Here is a 16,072-nt window from a genome sequence, read left to right on the forward strand (position 1 = left end):
TACTTTCGTACTTGCTTGGAAGGTGCCAAATTCATAATTTTCACTAACCATCAAGTACTGACTCAATTTCTGAGCATGCTCAGCCAAGAGGCCGCATTGATAGATGAGTGAACTATCTGAAACAATTTGATTTCATAATTTCGCACCGTCCTGGCCCTGCCCTCACTGATGCTGACGAACTATCAAGATTACTTGCACACGAATCACGCAAGAATTCAGAGGTAATCAATCATATAACGCTGTGGCAAGGTACAGAAGAGCTCCAATTCATCAATGGTAAGTATCACGTACCACAAACTATGGTTCTAAGATTCTTCATCTGTACCACGACACTCCTGGATCGTGCGGGCATGACGCCTTCTGGCGCACTTATAAGAAATTGCTCATGTGATTCACATGGTCGGGCTTTAAAACGACATCAGCCATTACATCAGCGCATGCCACATCTGCCAGGTGAACAAAGTTAAATACAAGCAATCGACAAACGTTATGACAAACCCTCAATATTTAAGCGTCACGCGTGCATTCAAAATCGACAGTACAAGATAGGGTCGTACGCATTGTCATCTGCCTTCGTCCGTTTTTGTGTGAGTGTTTTCTGTGAAGCGATCGGACCTACGTCATACGTGATCCGTTCGAAGTAATTAATTTGGACTTCGCGGAGCTCAAATAGAAGGGCGAAGGAATCAAGCGAATGCAAGGTTTCTTGTTCTCCTTAGATGAGTGTACAAGAACGATTGTGGCTCAAGCTGGCAAAAACGAGAACAGCGGAATAGATATCCTCAAGGCTGAATATTTTAAACAGAGAAAGACACTTGTTTGCGAAAACGGGCTGGCCATCCGGAGTGACAAATCATCAAAGTGGGCACAGAACCATGACATAATGATCGAGTATTTTTCTCCATACCACCCAGCAACAAATGGCCTAGCGGAATGTGCCATACGAGATGTCAAACATTATCTGAAGACGTATCCAGACTATGCCGGTTCCTGGAGGTGTTGTCTCGAGGTGGCTGTCGAACGTCACAACAGATAGTACACCATGTTGTGATAGGCCGTGCGCCCCGCGACACCCTTCGGTCACGGATCGCACGTATATGGGGAATGGGCCGACGGCCTTGTCGAAATTGTTCGCCACACCAATGAATTATGACCAGCCCGCGAATACCTTGTGCGGGAGAGGTTTGATCAATTAGTAGTGATAAGGCAGTCACCGGTCAGCTGCACAAATTGGCGTGTTCCAGCCGGAGTCGTGGTCAGTGAAATGATACTTCAGGCACCTGTCAGCAGCATAAACCGGCGGGTCCAAGCCGGAGACAGGGCCAGTGCGATGATCCGGCCATCACCTATCAGAATACGATTGGAGTCAGCGTGCGTTCCCCTCTTTTCCCTGTTTGTGCCCAGGCTGTGTTTGCGTTTACGACTAAGTTTCCCTTTTAGGGATAGGGACACATACGTCCGGCTTGGTGGGACCTGATGTCATCGGTCTCGTGACACCGGATATGTGGGACCTGATGTCATCGGCCTCCTGACACCGGATTGGGGGAAGTGACTAAACAATGATCACGCAAGGCGTAAAAGGCGCTACGGACGGTGGGAGTGATCGGCGACTACTTCTTCATCAGCTTTTCTGTATTACTTTATTTTTCAACTACATATGTAAATATATACGTGTTTGTAAAGCGTCCTGGATATCGGACCCAGCCTGAACGTCTCGTTTTATCGTGTTAGGAGTAAATATTACAAGAGAAAGTTGATCTTGTTGGTAAGGATTCATGTTAGAAATTGTGTATACATGCAACCATGACACAAGAAGAGGTAAAAGATTGTGTACTCAATTTCTCTGTCAAGTTGGCCGTGTTTGTGCACTTAACTTTTTATAGCATTAGCACGGAGTGTCCCAGTAGAATTATGTGTATGCGTGCAAACTTGGGGAAGCCGGTCACGTGATCAAGGTATATATATATATATATATATAGAAGTACTTGCTCTTCTTATGCGGCGCGTACTAAATTGAACGAATCGAAGGGCAAATTCACACATTCATTTTCGACATTCACGGCGGTGCCGGCGGACAGAACCCGGCCGAAATAACGAAATTGAAGTGTTTCTGCGAGATTGAATGTTTCTCCGTATTGTGCAAGATTAACGCATGGCCTTGAACAAGTCGTTCCTGCTGATGACAATTACCACTGTCGCTCGTCCACCGCCTTTTCTTGTTTCAGGATCACATGGACGTATGTGAGGAAATGCCAGCAACTTGTAACCATTGTAAGAGGGAGTTCAATACATTTGCCGAAGTAAGTTGAAAGTAACGTCACTATATAACGTAACATCGCTATGTGTACAACTGCCCTTAAAACCAACGCAAACTCCAATCCATGAATTCGGTGATGAAGACTTATTAAATGGCGCAAATGTTGAATGGATACTGATTCATGTAGACTATAGGATGTATTTACACGACGGAAGAAATCACGATCCAAATTCGATCCAATCATCACGATCCAAATAACGATCCAATCATGACCCATGCCAGCTGTGCACACTTTCATGGCCGAACGTCAAATCGTCGTTGGGATAGTCAGCAATAAACAGTCGCAAACACTGTAAGTACCTGGCAACAGCAACCTCTAGTAAAGCAGTTCCACTTTCATATTGAATTGAAATGTGTCTAACAAACACGTGCCCCAAACCACTAGTTCAGTGGCTGTAAGTGAACGTGCACCACCTCCTAAAGGGTGATTGGACCATTCCCCGTGCATTGAAAAGTGACAGTACAAGGTTAGGTCGTGCACATTGTCACCTGCTTTCCTCCGTGGTTGTGTGATTGCCGTCTGTAAAGCGATCGGATCTACGTTATATGTCATGTGATGGTTTCGTCTGGGTTCTCGTCCCTATAGTGTGAACCCAGCTTTAGCAGTTTAGGCAAATCTGCTGAATGCTAATAGTAGCGTAGCTTTTGTTTTTAAGAAAGCTTTATGTAAGGTTGCCTTGCTATTCGGAAAGCTGTCTAAATTGAATCAGATAATTATAGGGCGTAATGTTTACGGTTATTGTCCGAAATGGTGTTCTGAAAGAAATGAGTATTTGACAAGTTCAAGTACAGAAGTTATAAAATGAATACAAACCAAATATTAAAGACTATTCAATTTGCATTGAAAATTTACAGTGTACTCGCACTCCTAATTTACAAATCGATGCGGTGAAAAAACGCCCACAACAGTGCTTCTGAAAGCCCCATTGTTGTTATTCCGCGGGAAGGCTTCCGAATCAACGAATGGTTTGCTATGTGACTACAATGTGCGGTGAGCATTACAACTAGCAGAACCTTTTCCTGTTCAAGCTGCGGGATGAGCACTTGGCTGTTTGCCCCTTGAAACCCATGAAGTGCCCTTACTATCGACTGGGATGCAATTTTCAGGTACTGCTCTGCATTTATATTCAGTACAGTATGATATGACTGAAACAAATAATATAAGAAAGGACCGTACTTCTGCTTGTTTCTCAGGCTACCAACAAGGAGATGGAAAAACACACTGCCTCGTGCAAACGCGTGACGTCATTCGTCGACCGATTTCTGGATCTTGAAGAAAAGCTCTTGGTACGGGAAGAATGGATTCTCTCAGCTTACATACTCTTAAAAAGCTACAAACCTTGGGGCGCTCTTTTGTTCAGTAGCTAACACTATTGTCCTTCAGGCTATGAAAATTTGATTGTATACGACAGCGAGTTCCAACTACACCTGCGATAACAGATACCGTCGTTAAGGACTGTTATCATTCTGATCACTAAGTGCCGACTGAAATACCTGTTAAGAGTGTGACAGTGCGAGCTATTAATGTGTACTTAAGCTACTGATAGTATCTACTGCTTTGGCATGAGTACGTAAAAATACATGCGTAGATGCACAACGAAAATATACGTCATAGAAATACCAAAAGCAACATAAATGGCAAGAAATTGCAGGGCATGGGGAAGAGAAATAAAGCATGTTGAATAACATATTTTCGTGCTGCTGTCCCTGCATGCTTCGTAAGGCCACTGTGGAATGTGCTGCCTTGTGGTCCGCTATTTCAAAGCGCTCGTCAATCACCCCGTTGAAAAGCAAAAATCAGGCATTTAATAACTCGCAACGGAATTGTCACAAAAACCAGTATTGCGATTTTCTTCAGCATTTCCGTATGTGTACACAAGCAAGCAAACTCTTGGACTCTTTTTATGCCAGGAGAAAAGACAGATTGCGTCCGCGATACTTCTGTGTGGTATATTGTGAGCTAGTGATTTTTCATTGTTTTTCTTTTGTTGTGATAACATCTACGCATGCACATTTTCTTGTATTCTTTCTGCTGGGCTTCTACGGGACTCTAATAGATCATTCTTGTTGTGTCGCGCCAGCGGTCTCTCAGTTTATGTTCTTTGTGTCCTACGTGTTCATGAGCTACAATGGCTTCACCAAGCATCATCGAAACAGTTTAAAAACAAGTTACCTTAGGATATTCTGTTTATGCAATTACCTGTCACAAAAGACTTTGATTATAAACATTGCTTCTCACAGAAATATTTTCCCGACATACGACACAATTTTGCCATTTAAGAACGGGGGTGTTCAAGATGAGAGAAACCAAGCCCCTATTACCATCGACAAAAACGTACGTGTGCCCCCTGAAATACATATTCGTAGAAGGGCTCGGAATTCTTTTTTACTAGAAACGACATTATCTAGAAAGCGATTGCGCCATTACGCCATTTAGTAGTACAATAAAACAAAGGGTAATAGTTGGTTTTGCAACGTAGCCAAATTGACGGCTGCTTGTCTGCTTTAAAGGCAATTCCGTTTCGTTCAGACAGCCCGAAAGCTGGTCATCAATTTGAAAATGACAAATTTCTTTGCCTATCGTACATGGAGAAAAATAGAAGTAACCTGACAAATTCTGTAGCACTTTGCAACATGTATTGAGAATAGAAAGCCAGCAACATAGAAGTACAATACCTATATTAGAAAAAGCAATAAGATATTTACTGTGTATACTTCGGCTTCAAGGTATGTACAGGTGCGTGGGTGCTTTTGTTGGATAAAAAGGCATATATCCTGGCAATACAGAATATTATATACTTTTTTATGTGGTTTAACGTGCCAAAACAACTTTCTGATTATGAGGCATGCCGTAGTGGAGGACTCCGGAAATTTCGACCACCTTGGGTTCTTTAACGCGCATCTAAATCTAAGTAGACCGGTGTTTTCGCATTTCGCCGCCATCTAAATGCGGCCGGCGCGGCCGGGATTCAATCCCGTGACCTTGTGCTCAGCAACTGAACACCATAGCCATTGAGCAACCAGGGCTGGTAATACTATATTTATTTATTTATTTATTTATTTATTTATTTATTTATTTATTTATTTCAAGCACCCTCATGGCCCTGCGGGCATTATTGAGGGGAGTGGAACAAGACAAAATAATACAGACAACAAGATATGTAAATACATTCATGGGTCACAGCATTACATGTCAATGCATTATAGCATAGCATTGCATACATAACATTACATAGCTCACTGCACTGAGTTTTACAGATTTCACAGATTTCAGCAATTGTGCACATTCATGGAAGGCTAAAAAAACAAGAAAAGAAAACAACTAACAACGCAAACTTGAAAATCAGCAACACAGAGTTCGTGAGGGACCACGAAACGAAAGGCGCGCATGTCATGAAGACGAAATGTAGACACTTTACTTATTCTTAAAATGCTCGAGATCGTCGGCGAGTGCCACATCTGTGGGCAAGTGATTCCACCCGGATGACGTAGTTGGAATGAAAGAAGTTAAGCGAGCGGTAGTGTGACAAAGTGGAACGCCCACTTTGCGTGGATGGTCAATGCGCGATGAAACATAGGCGGGTGAAAGGAGCAAAGCGTTTTTCAAAACAGGATTCAGATTGTATATCTTAAATAAAAAGATACTAAAGTTGCAAACTGGAATGAATAGTTCTGCCACTATTGACGGGTCTTGTGTAGGCACCGGCCATATTTATTACTAAGACACCTGCTTTTGTTGTCTTCTTGTGACTTGTATATTCCAGAGAGTATCGAATTGCTTATTGCAAAGTGTTTCATGTGTTCAGAGAGAACTTACGTTATCTTTACTTGAGTGACCTCTTTCCATTGTAAAACAAAGTAAATTATTAAGGCAGGAAAATGGATAATTGTATGTAGGGAATGTACTACCTGGTGAAAAAGAATACAATTTTCTTAAAACATATTTGTTGCAATAATATGGGCGCCGTGATTAGAGATGCATGAATTTTATGCCTATGTATGGAGGCGCAAGGAATACTTATACTCAATCACATTGACGCAGGATGCAAGAGCAGGGTATGATGAGCTACGGAGGAGGACTTCTGAGACAGAGAAAGCCTTTAGGGTAATATATCCTTGTCCAATATTTGCGCATTGATTGTGCCAATGCACTTATGCTGATATGGCTTTGCCACACTTGGATATTTGTTTCTGCAATGTACAAAAACGTTATGGCTGTTTGTTCAGCAGATTTTCCAGATATAGAGCTATGAAATACAACAGATCCCCTTTGTTAAATGGCAAAGAATAAATGAAAAAAAAAACATATTTTTTTGCTTGCAGGTAAAAGTTCAATATACTAAATAAAAAAAAACCTTCGTTCAGCAATGGCAATATTCATGCTAAAAATTATCTGCTATTGTGAAAAAGCGTTGTTTCAGTTCTGCGAGAAAAAAAAGTAAAGCAGCTTCGACAAAGTTTGTTTTGTGGGGTGAAGGAGTATGCAATACTAGAGTTATAGGAATAAAGCGGATTAAAGCAGAAATGCTTGCTCGAGGAAAATTCGAAGCGATGGCAATCTGCCGTCAGTGTATGTACGCTGCCTGCGTCACGTGTTCAAGACCATTTAAGCGAGCTGCTCGAGCACCTTTGTTTATTTTACCTGTGAACAAGGCTCCCGTGTGGGAGCCGAAACGTCTTCTTTTCTTTTAAATCTTTATTTGGTCGGCGAAGTGCCCCGGATTTTTGTTTACCTTATAATCGCCTTAGATATAAATCAACTAGCTCAGATAAAAACTACTTTAATGGTTAAAACACGAATGAAAGCGGTGAGTTGTAGGTAATCAGTATATATGGGGAGGGGGGTATCGAGTGAGGGGTTGACGCGTTGTACATAGGATATATGATCATTAAATAAAAGAAAAATCAATTTCCTAATATTTGTATTATGAAGTGATTACACGTATTATCATTGTAGCGCAGTAGCTATCAATATTTGTTTTCCTATTAGGTGGAGAAGTGAACATTTATACATCATTACTGTGGCGCAGGAACTCAGATTGGAAAATGAGGGGCTCAGAAAGATGATTTCGAAGAACGAGGAAGTAAACCAGGTAAGTTATATTAAATAATAATATCCACATTTCCACTGCTAATTTAATAATTTTGATGGTGCTGGAATCTAAGCAAAGTGAACAATTACGCACTTTCGTCATGGCTCAGAGATTATAAAGTTTAATGAAGCAATTTAAGAGGAAGCTTTAGCTCGAGTGCTCCAATCTAAATACATGTAAAAGGAGACCTCGTTTTTTGGGCAACCACTGCACAAAAATTGACGAGGTTTGTTGCATTTAAAAGAACAACTTAAAATCTAGTGACTGTTGGTTTCGAATTTTTGAGTTAGGTTATCAATTTTTTATTAAACATTGGCGAAAATCGAAAATTTTCAAAAAACGAAACTGTGAAGTTTACAACTCTAACTCAACCACTAAAAACGATAATACAATTCTGTGAATTTCATCTAGTAGTACATCCAAAGCGGACAAAATTGATATGTTACACATGAATATAAAAAAAATTTAAATATAGGGAAATACAACTTTTGCAAAACCGTTGTAACCAACGTAACAAATTCATGTAAGATGTAAAATGACACATTGAATTTGTCCGCTTTGAATGATCTAATGGATGCCGTATACAGACTCGCGATATCAATTCTTTATGCAGACCTATGAATTTGTAAACTTCGTGCTTCTATTTTTTTCGAACGGTCAAATATTTGAAAACCGTTTTTAGAAAATGCAAGCCCTAAATCGAAATTCCGCTTCCAACAGTCACTAGAATTTAACTTTCTCTTTCAAATGCAACGAATTTCATCAAAGTCGATCCAGGGGTTATCTCATAAAAACGTTTTTGCGTTTTACATGTATTTGAATAGGCCGCGTCGGAGTTGGGCCCGAGCTAAAGCTTCCTCTTAACTTCAAGGAATGTTCTGCTAGTTTGCTGAACACACACAAATAAACAAACGCGCCCGCACAACCACCCGCACACACGCGCATACGCACACGCACGCACACGCTTCTTTCACAACAGGAGACAGTTGAGTACTACCGCACAGATATTACTGACGACGTAATATACTCTCTGTTAGGATGTAAAGGCATGTACTGTTTACCATAATACTTTCGCACATATCCTTGCTATTATATTGATTGCTCTATAAATTCTTACTAGTGTTGCGGCAAGCACTTCTGTCATTGCGATGGAATACATGAATCAATGGCTTTCTGGAAGAGCGCACATGTGAGAGCCAATCGTTTAAATATATCCTGTATGGCCTGAAAGTACACCTTCAGGCACTCAGACAACACTGCAAGAACAAGCGAATATACTTGGGGAACATTTCTATAACGTCTCTAGCTCGGCTAATTTTACAAACAGGTTCTGAAGAAAATGAAAGTTTGTACATAAGACGTTGATGTGCAACACGGTCTAATGCTTTGGAGAAATCAAGATAGATGACATCAGTTTGGAACAAAGAGTCAAGGTTTAGGTGATCGTGCGACGGCTCTCCAGTGTTGCCGGTATTAGGCGATCGAGTTAGCGCCAAACCTGGCGTGGCAACCCCCCCCCCCCCGCGCAAGCACTTAATACAGTTCGGGAACACGTGCAGAAGTTCACCGTTCTCGTCAATTGCGAGGACCTTGTTTGATCCATATATATAACCTTGTTTTAAGCACAGGTCTGTTCCCTCGGCGTATGGAGAAGGCCAAGGTCGCGGTACTTTACAAAAGTGACGACAAAAACGAAATGAGTAATTACAGACCCAGCTTCAGGTGATGACTTTCTGTGCATTCTAATTTCTTGATGTCACACTGTTGTGCTTATTCATCTAGCGGTCCCAACTGCCCATTCTTTGTGTCGCAATTCATTCTGTCACAAAGTAAACTTTCGATTGCAAACCACCTGTGGTTTGACGTAATATACTCTCTGTTAGGATGTAAAGGCATGTACTGTTTACCATAATACTTTCGCACATATCCTCGCTATTATATTGATTGCTCTATAAATTCTTACTGGTGTTGCGGAAAGCACTTCGGTCATTGTGATGGAATAATTGAATGAATGGCTTTCTGTAAGGGCGCACATGCGAGAGACCTAAAACACTTGGAATAGCCCCTTTAGTCATAAACTGCGACGGACTGTTCATAAACGTTTGTAACTTCCACCTTATTACCAAACATTGCGGAATACATTGAAAAAAAAGACATTAGAGGTAAAAGTTCGGGCAGAAGCTGTCTACAAGCACATAAAGCTGAACAGAAATTGGCAATAGCATTCCCCCACTCACGGCAAATTTGATTTTAGTGGATCTTGTAGTTGTGCCAACCCCGCGGGCTAATTTTCACATCGCTCGTAAAACTCTCTCCTGAAGCTTCGGAGCTCTGAAATACCTGATTTGGTCCAAAGTGCCCAATTAACCCCCAAAGTATTGAGTTTACCTAAGCATTACCCATAACGTGTCCTTTAATTTACAGAAATATAGACACGGTATAATATTTAACTCACTCAGCATGGCGGTCCAACCGACTACTATACTCGAGTAAAATTGAAAATAAAAAAATGAGATTCGCCTCTTTATTTGGCCTGCCAGTAATATTTCTCTAATTTTCTTGAAATGTAAACTTTGTGTATGATGTAGTATATTTTCTTTAAAACTGCGAAAACAGTTGTATAACGTTGTATAGTGATTATACCCACTTAACCAGCTTCATTGTGAACCTATTTCTTCAAAATTATGGACAGAATGCGACGCGTCCAACTTCCAGTCAGACATGGTATTGCCTTTGGTTAAGTGGTCATATGTAAGAGCATTGCACAAACTGTAAAGAAATGGAGTCAGAAGTCACATACACACAAAAAGTCACGTACGACGAGCAGCGAGTTATCTCCGTCGCTTTTCTTTGGCATTCTTACATCCTGAATAGAAAGAAGTGTCAATTTACCTGATATTTTCCTTCATTCCTTTCTCTGTTGGTTTCACATCAATCGAGTAGAATCAACTCATGAAACAGTATGCTGTAAAGACAAGTTGCATTGTTCGGTGTGTTTTGATCGCAAAAAAACAATCAACATTTGTCTGGCTTGCCTTTCCTCTCTTGGGAACTATGCGCTTGCCACGTTCCTGTCAAGAATGCTACATCACGTTGACAACGCACGTGCCATGCGTGACGTCTAACTCCTGGGCGCGCAGCGTTAGAGAAACAAAAGCGCCCGCAAGTAGATGACGATTAGTTTTTGGGGACAAAATGAACTCCAGAGGATGCGAACTTTCCGGTCAGAGCGCTGTCTTGCGAAATGTCTTGAGCCCAACTTCTGTACTGCAGAGCAGTTTACGATGACGACTCGCACTTTTCGATGCATATTTTTTTGCAGATTGTGCAGAACAGAAAGATGCAGAACAGAACCATGCAGAACGATCCGATGACTGAAAAGAGGCTTCGGGAGCTTGAAGAGAAGCACGCCCTCCTTGAAACGCCACTGGAGAAGCTCTTGGTGGAAATAGCAAAGACAAAATAAGAGGCCGGTGTTGCACTAAAGACACGGTAATCACCCAGTGTGGTTACAATAAAGTTACACTCGTTTGTGTATACAACGAATGCTCATTAGGCCGGTCTGTTTTATTATTTCTGTATTACATGACCGCATAACCATTGAAGAACATGTCCATGAGCTGTCTCTTTTCTGAATAAATTGTGTTGTGAAAAGTGCTGAATGCTGAACGGTGCCGTAGTAGACGAACTGGCAAGAGCATCGCAAGCTTAGTACGATGGATGGATGGATGGATGGATGCTATGAGCGTCCCCTTTGGAACGGGGCGGTGGGTTGTGCCACCAAGCTCTTGCTACTATACTGCTTAATATTCTACCTAGGTCGGTACGAAGACGTGGGTTTGCGCTCCACCAGATGTCAGTTGTTTCTTCATCCACATTGAATAACTTATAATTCATTTCAAATAATACATACATGCAATTTCCCCTATGCTGTCCTTGGTATGCTCGATTGTTGCCTTTTTATGGCATAGCTAATAAAAATCTGTCTCTTGGTTTAATTTTCGTCCTTTCCGTAACTTGATAACGTATAAAAGCTAGTTCCGCATGAAGAAAACTTAAGACAATCTGTAACATTTATTTCTGGCCATGGCGAGAAGACTCGTACAAGAAGATGGAAATATTACGCGGTTGGTAAATTCGTGCAGTAACTATTTATACCTGCCGTGGGGGCGTAGTCGCTTTAGCGTCCAGATGCTAAGCCCATGAGCGCGGGATCTAGTCCCAGCGACGGCGGTCGCATTTTGATGGGGACGAAATGGAAAAACGCCCATGTATCATGCGTTGTGTGCATGTTAAAAAAGTCTGGTTGTTAGAATGAGCGCCTAGAACACCATATATACAGTTTATAGATTTGCTATATCGTTACTTATACTAAGTAACAGAGCTCCGAACTTGGTATGTGAGAAGGTTTTTTCTCTCGAATTTGCAATTTCGCAAAATTTTTGTGAAATAAAAGACAGCCAAAATAGAAAAAGAAGCTTGCATTCTTGAGTCAGTACCCTTTAAGTGTTCTTTTAAATTGAACAAGCCTGATAAAATGTGGTGCAGTAGTAGCTGAAAAAAAAAGACTTCTCTGTTTCTGTTTTGTTAAATATGATTTCCCGGCCTAAAGCTTCCAGTTAAAACATCAAGAGCGGTGTGTGCAGTTCGTATCAGAATATTTGTCCGGCAAGCGCGAAACAAGCGCCTGATGATGGTAGAGCCTAATTATAGCCTGTTTTCTTCTGGGAGTCTTGTTAACTGTTTGACTCAACAATGGCAGCAGCAAGTCATACCCGCTACATGCTTTGTTCACTTGTGTAGGCGCGATAGTAAAGACTACTGTCTAACCGAATAGAGTAGGCGGCCATTTCCTCCGTGTACATTGGCATACTGCTCCGCTCGCATTAGTGTCAAATTCTGTCAATTAGTTTTTGACCTTCGTGAATGACTAATTATCGATTAAAATGTATAGGACATTTGCACTATGTTGGGAGGCGCTTTCACAGTGATAAGATGTAAGGAGAAAGACTGCTGGAGAAGCAAGAGGGATAGGTTACGAAAGACTGAGAGGTCAAACAGAGTAACCCGTCTGTGGGCTAGCCTTCACAGAAGGAAAGGGTCGACAACTACGAAGGAAGGAAACAAAGGCGTGAAAAGCATACGCCTGTGAACACGTGGTGAGGGGCCTTGCAACAATGACAGAGTCGCACGCAGATAGGTTCCTTCAAAGAGCGCGCGGGTAGACGCGTCATGTGGGTACAGGGCCCAAGGATTCTGCTTTCTGCAAGGAGACGGCTGTCCAGTTGGTCGAGCGTGGTGCGGAGCTATGCTCTTTGTGCATTGAAACGAGGACACCCTGAGAGAAGGCTCGCAATTATCCTCTTTCCTTCCACTAATTTCACGTTAAGGACTGCCGGCCATTCCAACAAGAGAGAAGTGGGCAAATGCTATACTCATAGCCATAGATGGCATGCCAGTATGAAAATCATCATGCAGACGCCGCGATAACCTTGAACACATTGGCGTTGGCATAATAGAAGTAGGCTATAGGTGCAATTGATCTGAGAATGCCTGCCAAACGCACCCCAGCCCATTCTTATCCTTCTGATTATATCCGTGCCATGATCCGGATCTGCCGTCACTACCTGCCCTAAGTAGATGTATTCCCTTACCACTTCCAGTGCAATTGGTCAAAAATGTAGAATGGTTAAGAAAGTAGACATACAAAAGGAATTGTTTCTCTTTATCACGTATGCTTATTGCAATTAGAATATTTACGTATAATTTGGTTTGGTGGTGGTGGTGGTGGTGGTGATGTTGAAGCAGGCGGGGTTAGCCTGGCATACATAGCCGGCAATTGTTCCGCCTGATCCTCCTTCGAGTTGAGATCAGGGGTGTGTCACCACCTGTCGATGAGCCCCGTGTCTCGCAGGAAGGCTATCAGCAGTCGTTGCGCTCTCTTCCTGCACGCCGCGGGCCCTCCGGGGAAAACAACGTCCTCAAAGGTCCTGTGCGTGAGACCGCTTTTTTGTAGCTTGTCGACCATCGCTTTTCTTTCTGTGTCGAACTGCGGGCATAGCCAAATGAAATGTTCGATGTCGCCAATGTCACCACAGAAAGCACAGAGTGGGGAAGCGCGAAGCCCAGTCTTGAATAACCAAGCTGGGGTGTACGCGGAGTCGGTCCTGATGCGGTATAAAAGCGTCGCTTGTTCGCGTGTAAATCCATGAGTCACACAGGGTTCGTGTGGATTCTTGTGCATCTCTCTAAAGTGAAGGCGGATTGCACCCTTAGAGTTTTGAAAAGGTTTTGGAGCTTTCACTTTTGGGACCCATGTAAGCGCTAGGCGTGCAAGGGCGTCAGCTTCCTCGTTTCCATCAATTCCTACGTGTGATGGAATCCACTGAAACCTTATGCTAAATCCTTTGCTCGTTAGGTCGTCAATCAGTGCCAGAGACTGCCTTGTAAATTTCTCTAGAGGTAGGCCCCGATGTAATCTCTGTAATGCTGACTTGGAATCCGTCAGCACCACGACATCACGTGCAGAGAAGGCCCGTAGGTTCCGCAAAGCCGCGGTGATTGCGGCGCTTTCTACTGTTGTAGAGGAAACCACGCGATCCAGTCGGCCAGACCATGACACATCAAGGGATGGTATGCAGAATGCCGCTGCACAGCTATCTGTTTGTGCGCACACCGAACCGTCTGTGTATACTTGTAGGTGGCTTTGAAACACAGTGCTCAAGTGGTTCAGCACAAGAAACTTGGCTTCGGCAGTTGAAATGGTGCGTTTCGTCGGTAGGTGGGGTACATTAAGGCTGCAGGTAACGTCCGGAAAAGACCATGGCGGGTCAAGGCGGCTTTGTTTAGGCCATTGCAGTCCTAAAAATCGGAAGGTGTTCAGCGCCGCATGAAAATGTGAGCGAGTTCTTGCTCTTAGCCGTCGGAGAAGCGCCGTGCCAGCGCGTGACTCGCCCAGCCTTAATAGCTGCGTCAGCAAGGCCTGAGATGCCAAGAGGCGGAGTGGGAGAGACTCTGCCTCATTAGTGACTTTCTTGTTTGAAGCCGCCGTTGGAACTCCCATCGCCAAGCGAAGTCCCTTTCTGTGCACTGCCTCCAAGCGCTCGAATTGAGTCGCTGACGGTGATATCAGAGGGAGCTGATAGAGAATGCGGCTTGTTATCAGTGCAGCGTTCAGTTTAAGCATGGATATAGGATTGTTTCCCCAACGTACACCTGCCAATCGACGAAGTGCGTTGATTCTTTGCACTGATGCAGCCACAACACTTTCGACCGCACCACGCCAAAGTAGCTTGTTGTCGATGGTGACGCCCAGGAATCGAACATGAGTTGCACAAAGAATTGAATGCCCTCTGATATTCAGCGTCAGACGTGTTGACTTGCGTCTCACTCCCGGGAAAAGCATGAAGGCAGATTTTTCTGCTGATAAAGACAGGCCAAGCGTCGATAAGTGGCGATCGATAGTGGAGATTGCGGCCTGGGCTATCCGGGCCAAACGTTTGTGTTGGTACCCCGAGATCCAAATGCAGATGTCATCTGCGTAGATGGACATTTTAACTGCCGTCCGACCTACTTTCAGGGCATCTGGGAGGCTGGCCATGGCAACGTTAAAAAGCAAGGGAGACAGGACACTTCCTTGTGGGACGCCGAGGGAAATTCGTCGTTTGTCACTCATTACACTTCCGAGCTTAACTTGGACACATCGGTCACTGAGAAATTCATGGACGAATCGAAGAGCATTTCCAGACACGCCCACGGCTCGGAGTCCGTTGATGATGCCTGTGTGAAGCACACAGTCGTATGCCTTGGCAACGTCCATAAATATGGCGAGTGTGGAAAGGCCGTCTACGCGATGGTGCTCGATATGGCTTAGTAGATCCAAGACACTGTCCTGGGCACTCAACCGTGGACGAAATCCGGTCATACATGATGGCAGTCTATTTCCTTGCTCAAGATACCAAGTTAACCTCGTAGATATTAGTCTTTCCATCAACTTTGATACGCATGGTGTGAGCGATACCGGCCGATATGAGGTGAGGTTTGCAGGATCCTTTCCGGACTTGAGCACTGGAACCACCCATGCTGTCTTCCACGCTTCTGGGATCTCTCCTGTGCTCCAGACGTGATTAAATATGTCCAGAAGGGCTCGTTTTCGTTCATATGGCAGATTTGTCAGCATCTGATTGCTGATCGAATCGGGACCCACAGCACAGCGTCTTCTTAATTTGCTAAGCGCCAAATCCAACTCACGAAAGGTGAACGGCGAATCCATGGTATGTGATGCTTCAGACAACAGAGGGTTCGATACTCCTGCTGATCTGCCATATGTGTATACGTCTGCAAAATCTTCTGCAAGGGTTTGCAAATCTTTTCCTTGCTTTAAAGCAAGTGCTTCAAATGGCCTGTGTAGGCGAATCTTTCCAGATAGGCTATTCATTACTCCCCATATTCTTGTCATGGGAGTAAACGCTGATAAACTCTCACAGAAAGCAGCCCATTGAACTCGTCTTAATCTTTTTGTGTGACGACGGATGACAGCGTTTATCCTGTTGTATTCAGTTTTCGCAGATGGATTTCCCGTTTTTCTCATTAGTTTTCGTTCCGCGGTCCTACGCGCTGCGCAGAGGTTCTTTAGTTTCAAATCAGGAGTAGGGAAATGGTC

The 16,072-nt window shown here is 43.3% G+C and overlaps 1 protein-coding gene across 1 annotated transcript in view; it reads left to right on the plus strand.

The window, feature by feature from the left end:
- LOC139050895 (TNF receptor-associated factor family protein DDB_G0285149-like) overlaps positions 1 to 11,072 on the plus strand; it is a 50,046-nt gene extending 38,974 nt beyond the window's left edge. The window contains exons 9-14 of the mRNA XM_070527712.1: positions 2,226 to 2,300; positions 3,347 to 3,424; positions 3,512 to 3,604; positions 6,360 to 6,422; positions 7,348 to 7,410; positions 10,733 to 11,072. Coding sequence (XP_070383813.1) covers positions 2,226 to 2,300; positions 3,347 to 3,424; positions 3,512 to 3,604; positions 6,360 to 6,422; positions 7,348 to 7,410; positions 10,733 to 10,876 — 516 coding nt within the window. The 3' untranslated portion in view covers positions 10,877 to 11,072. The remainder of the gene's footprint in view (positions 1 to 2,225; positions 2,301 to 3,346; positions 3,425 to 3,511; positions 3,605 to 6,359; positions 6,423 to 7,347; positions 7,411 to 10,732) is intronic.
- The last annotated feature ends 5,000 nt before the right edge of the window (positions 11,073 to 16,072 follow it).

This window comes from Dermacentor albipictus, chromosome 10, assembly GCF_038994185.2.
Source record: "Dermacentor albipictus isolate Rhodes 1998 colony chromosome 10, USDA_Dalb.pri_finalv2, whole genome shotgun sequence".
NCBI classification, from domain to species: domain Eukaryota; kingdom Metazoa; phylum Arthropoda; class Arachnida; order Ixodida; family Ixodidae; genus Dermacentor; species Dermacentor albipictus.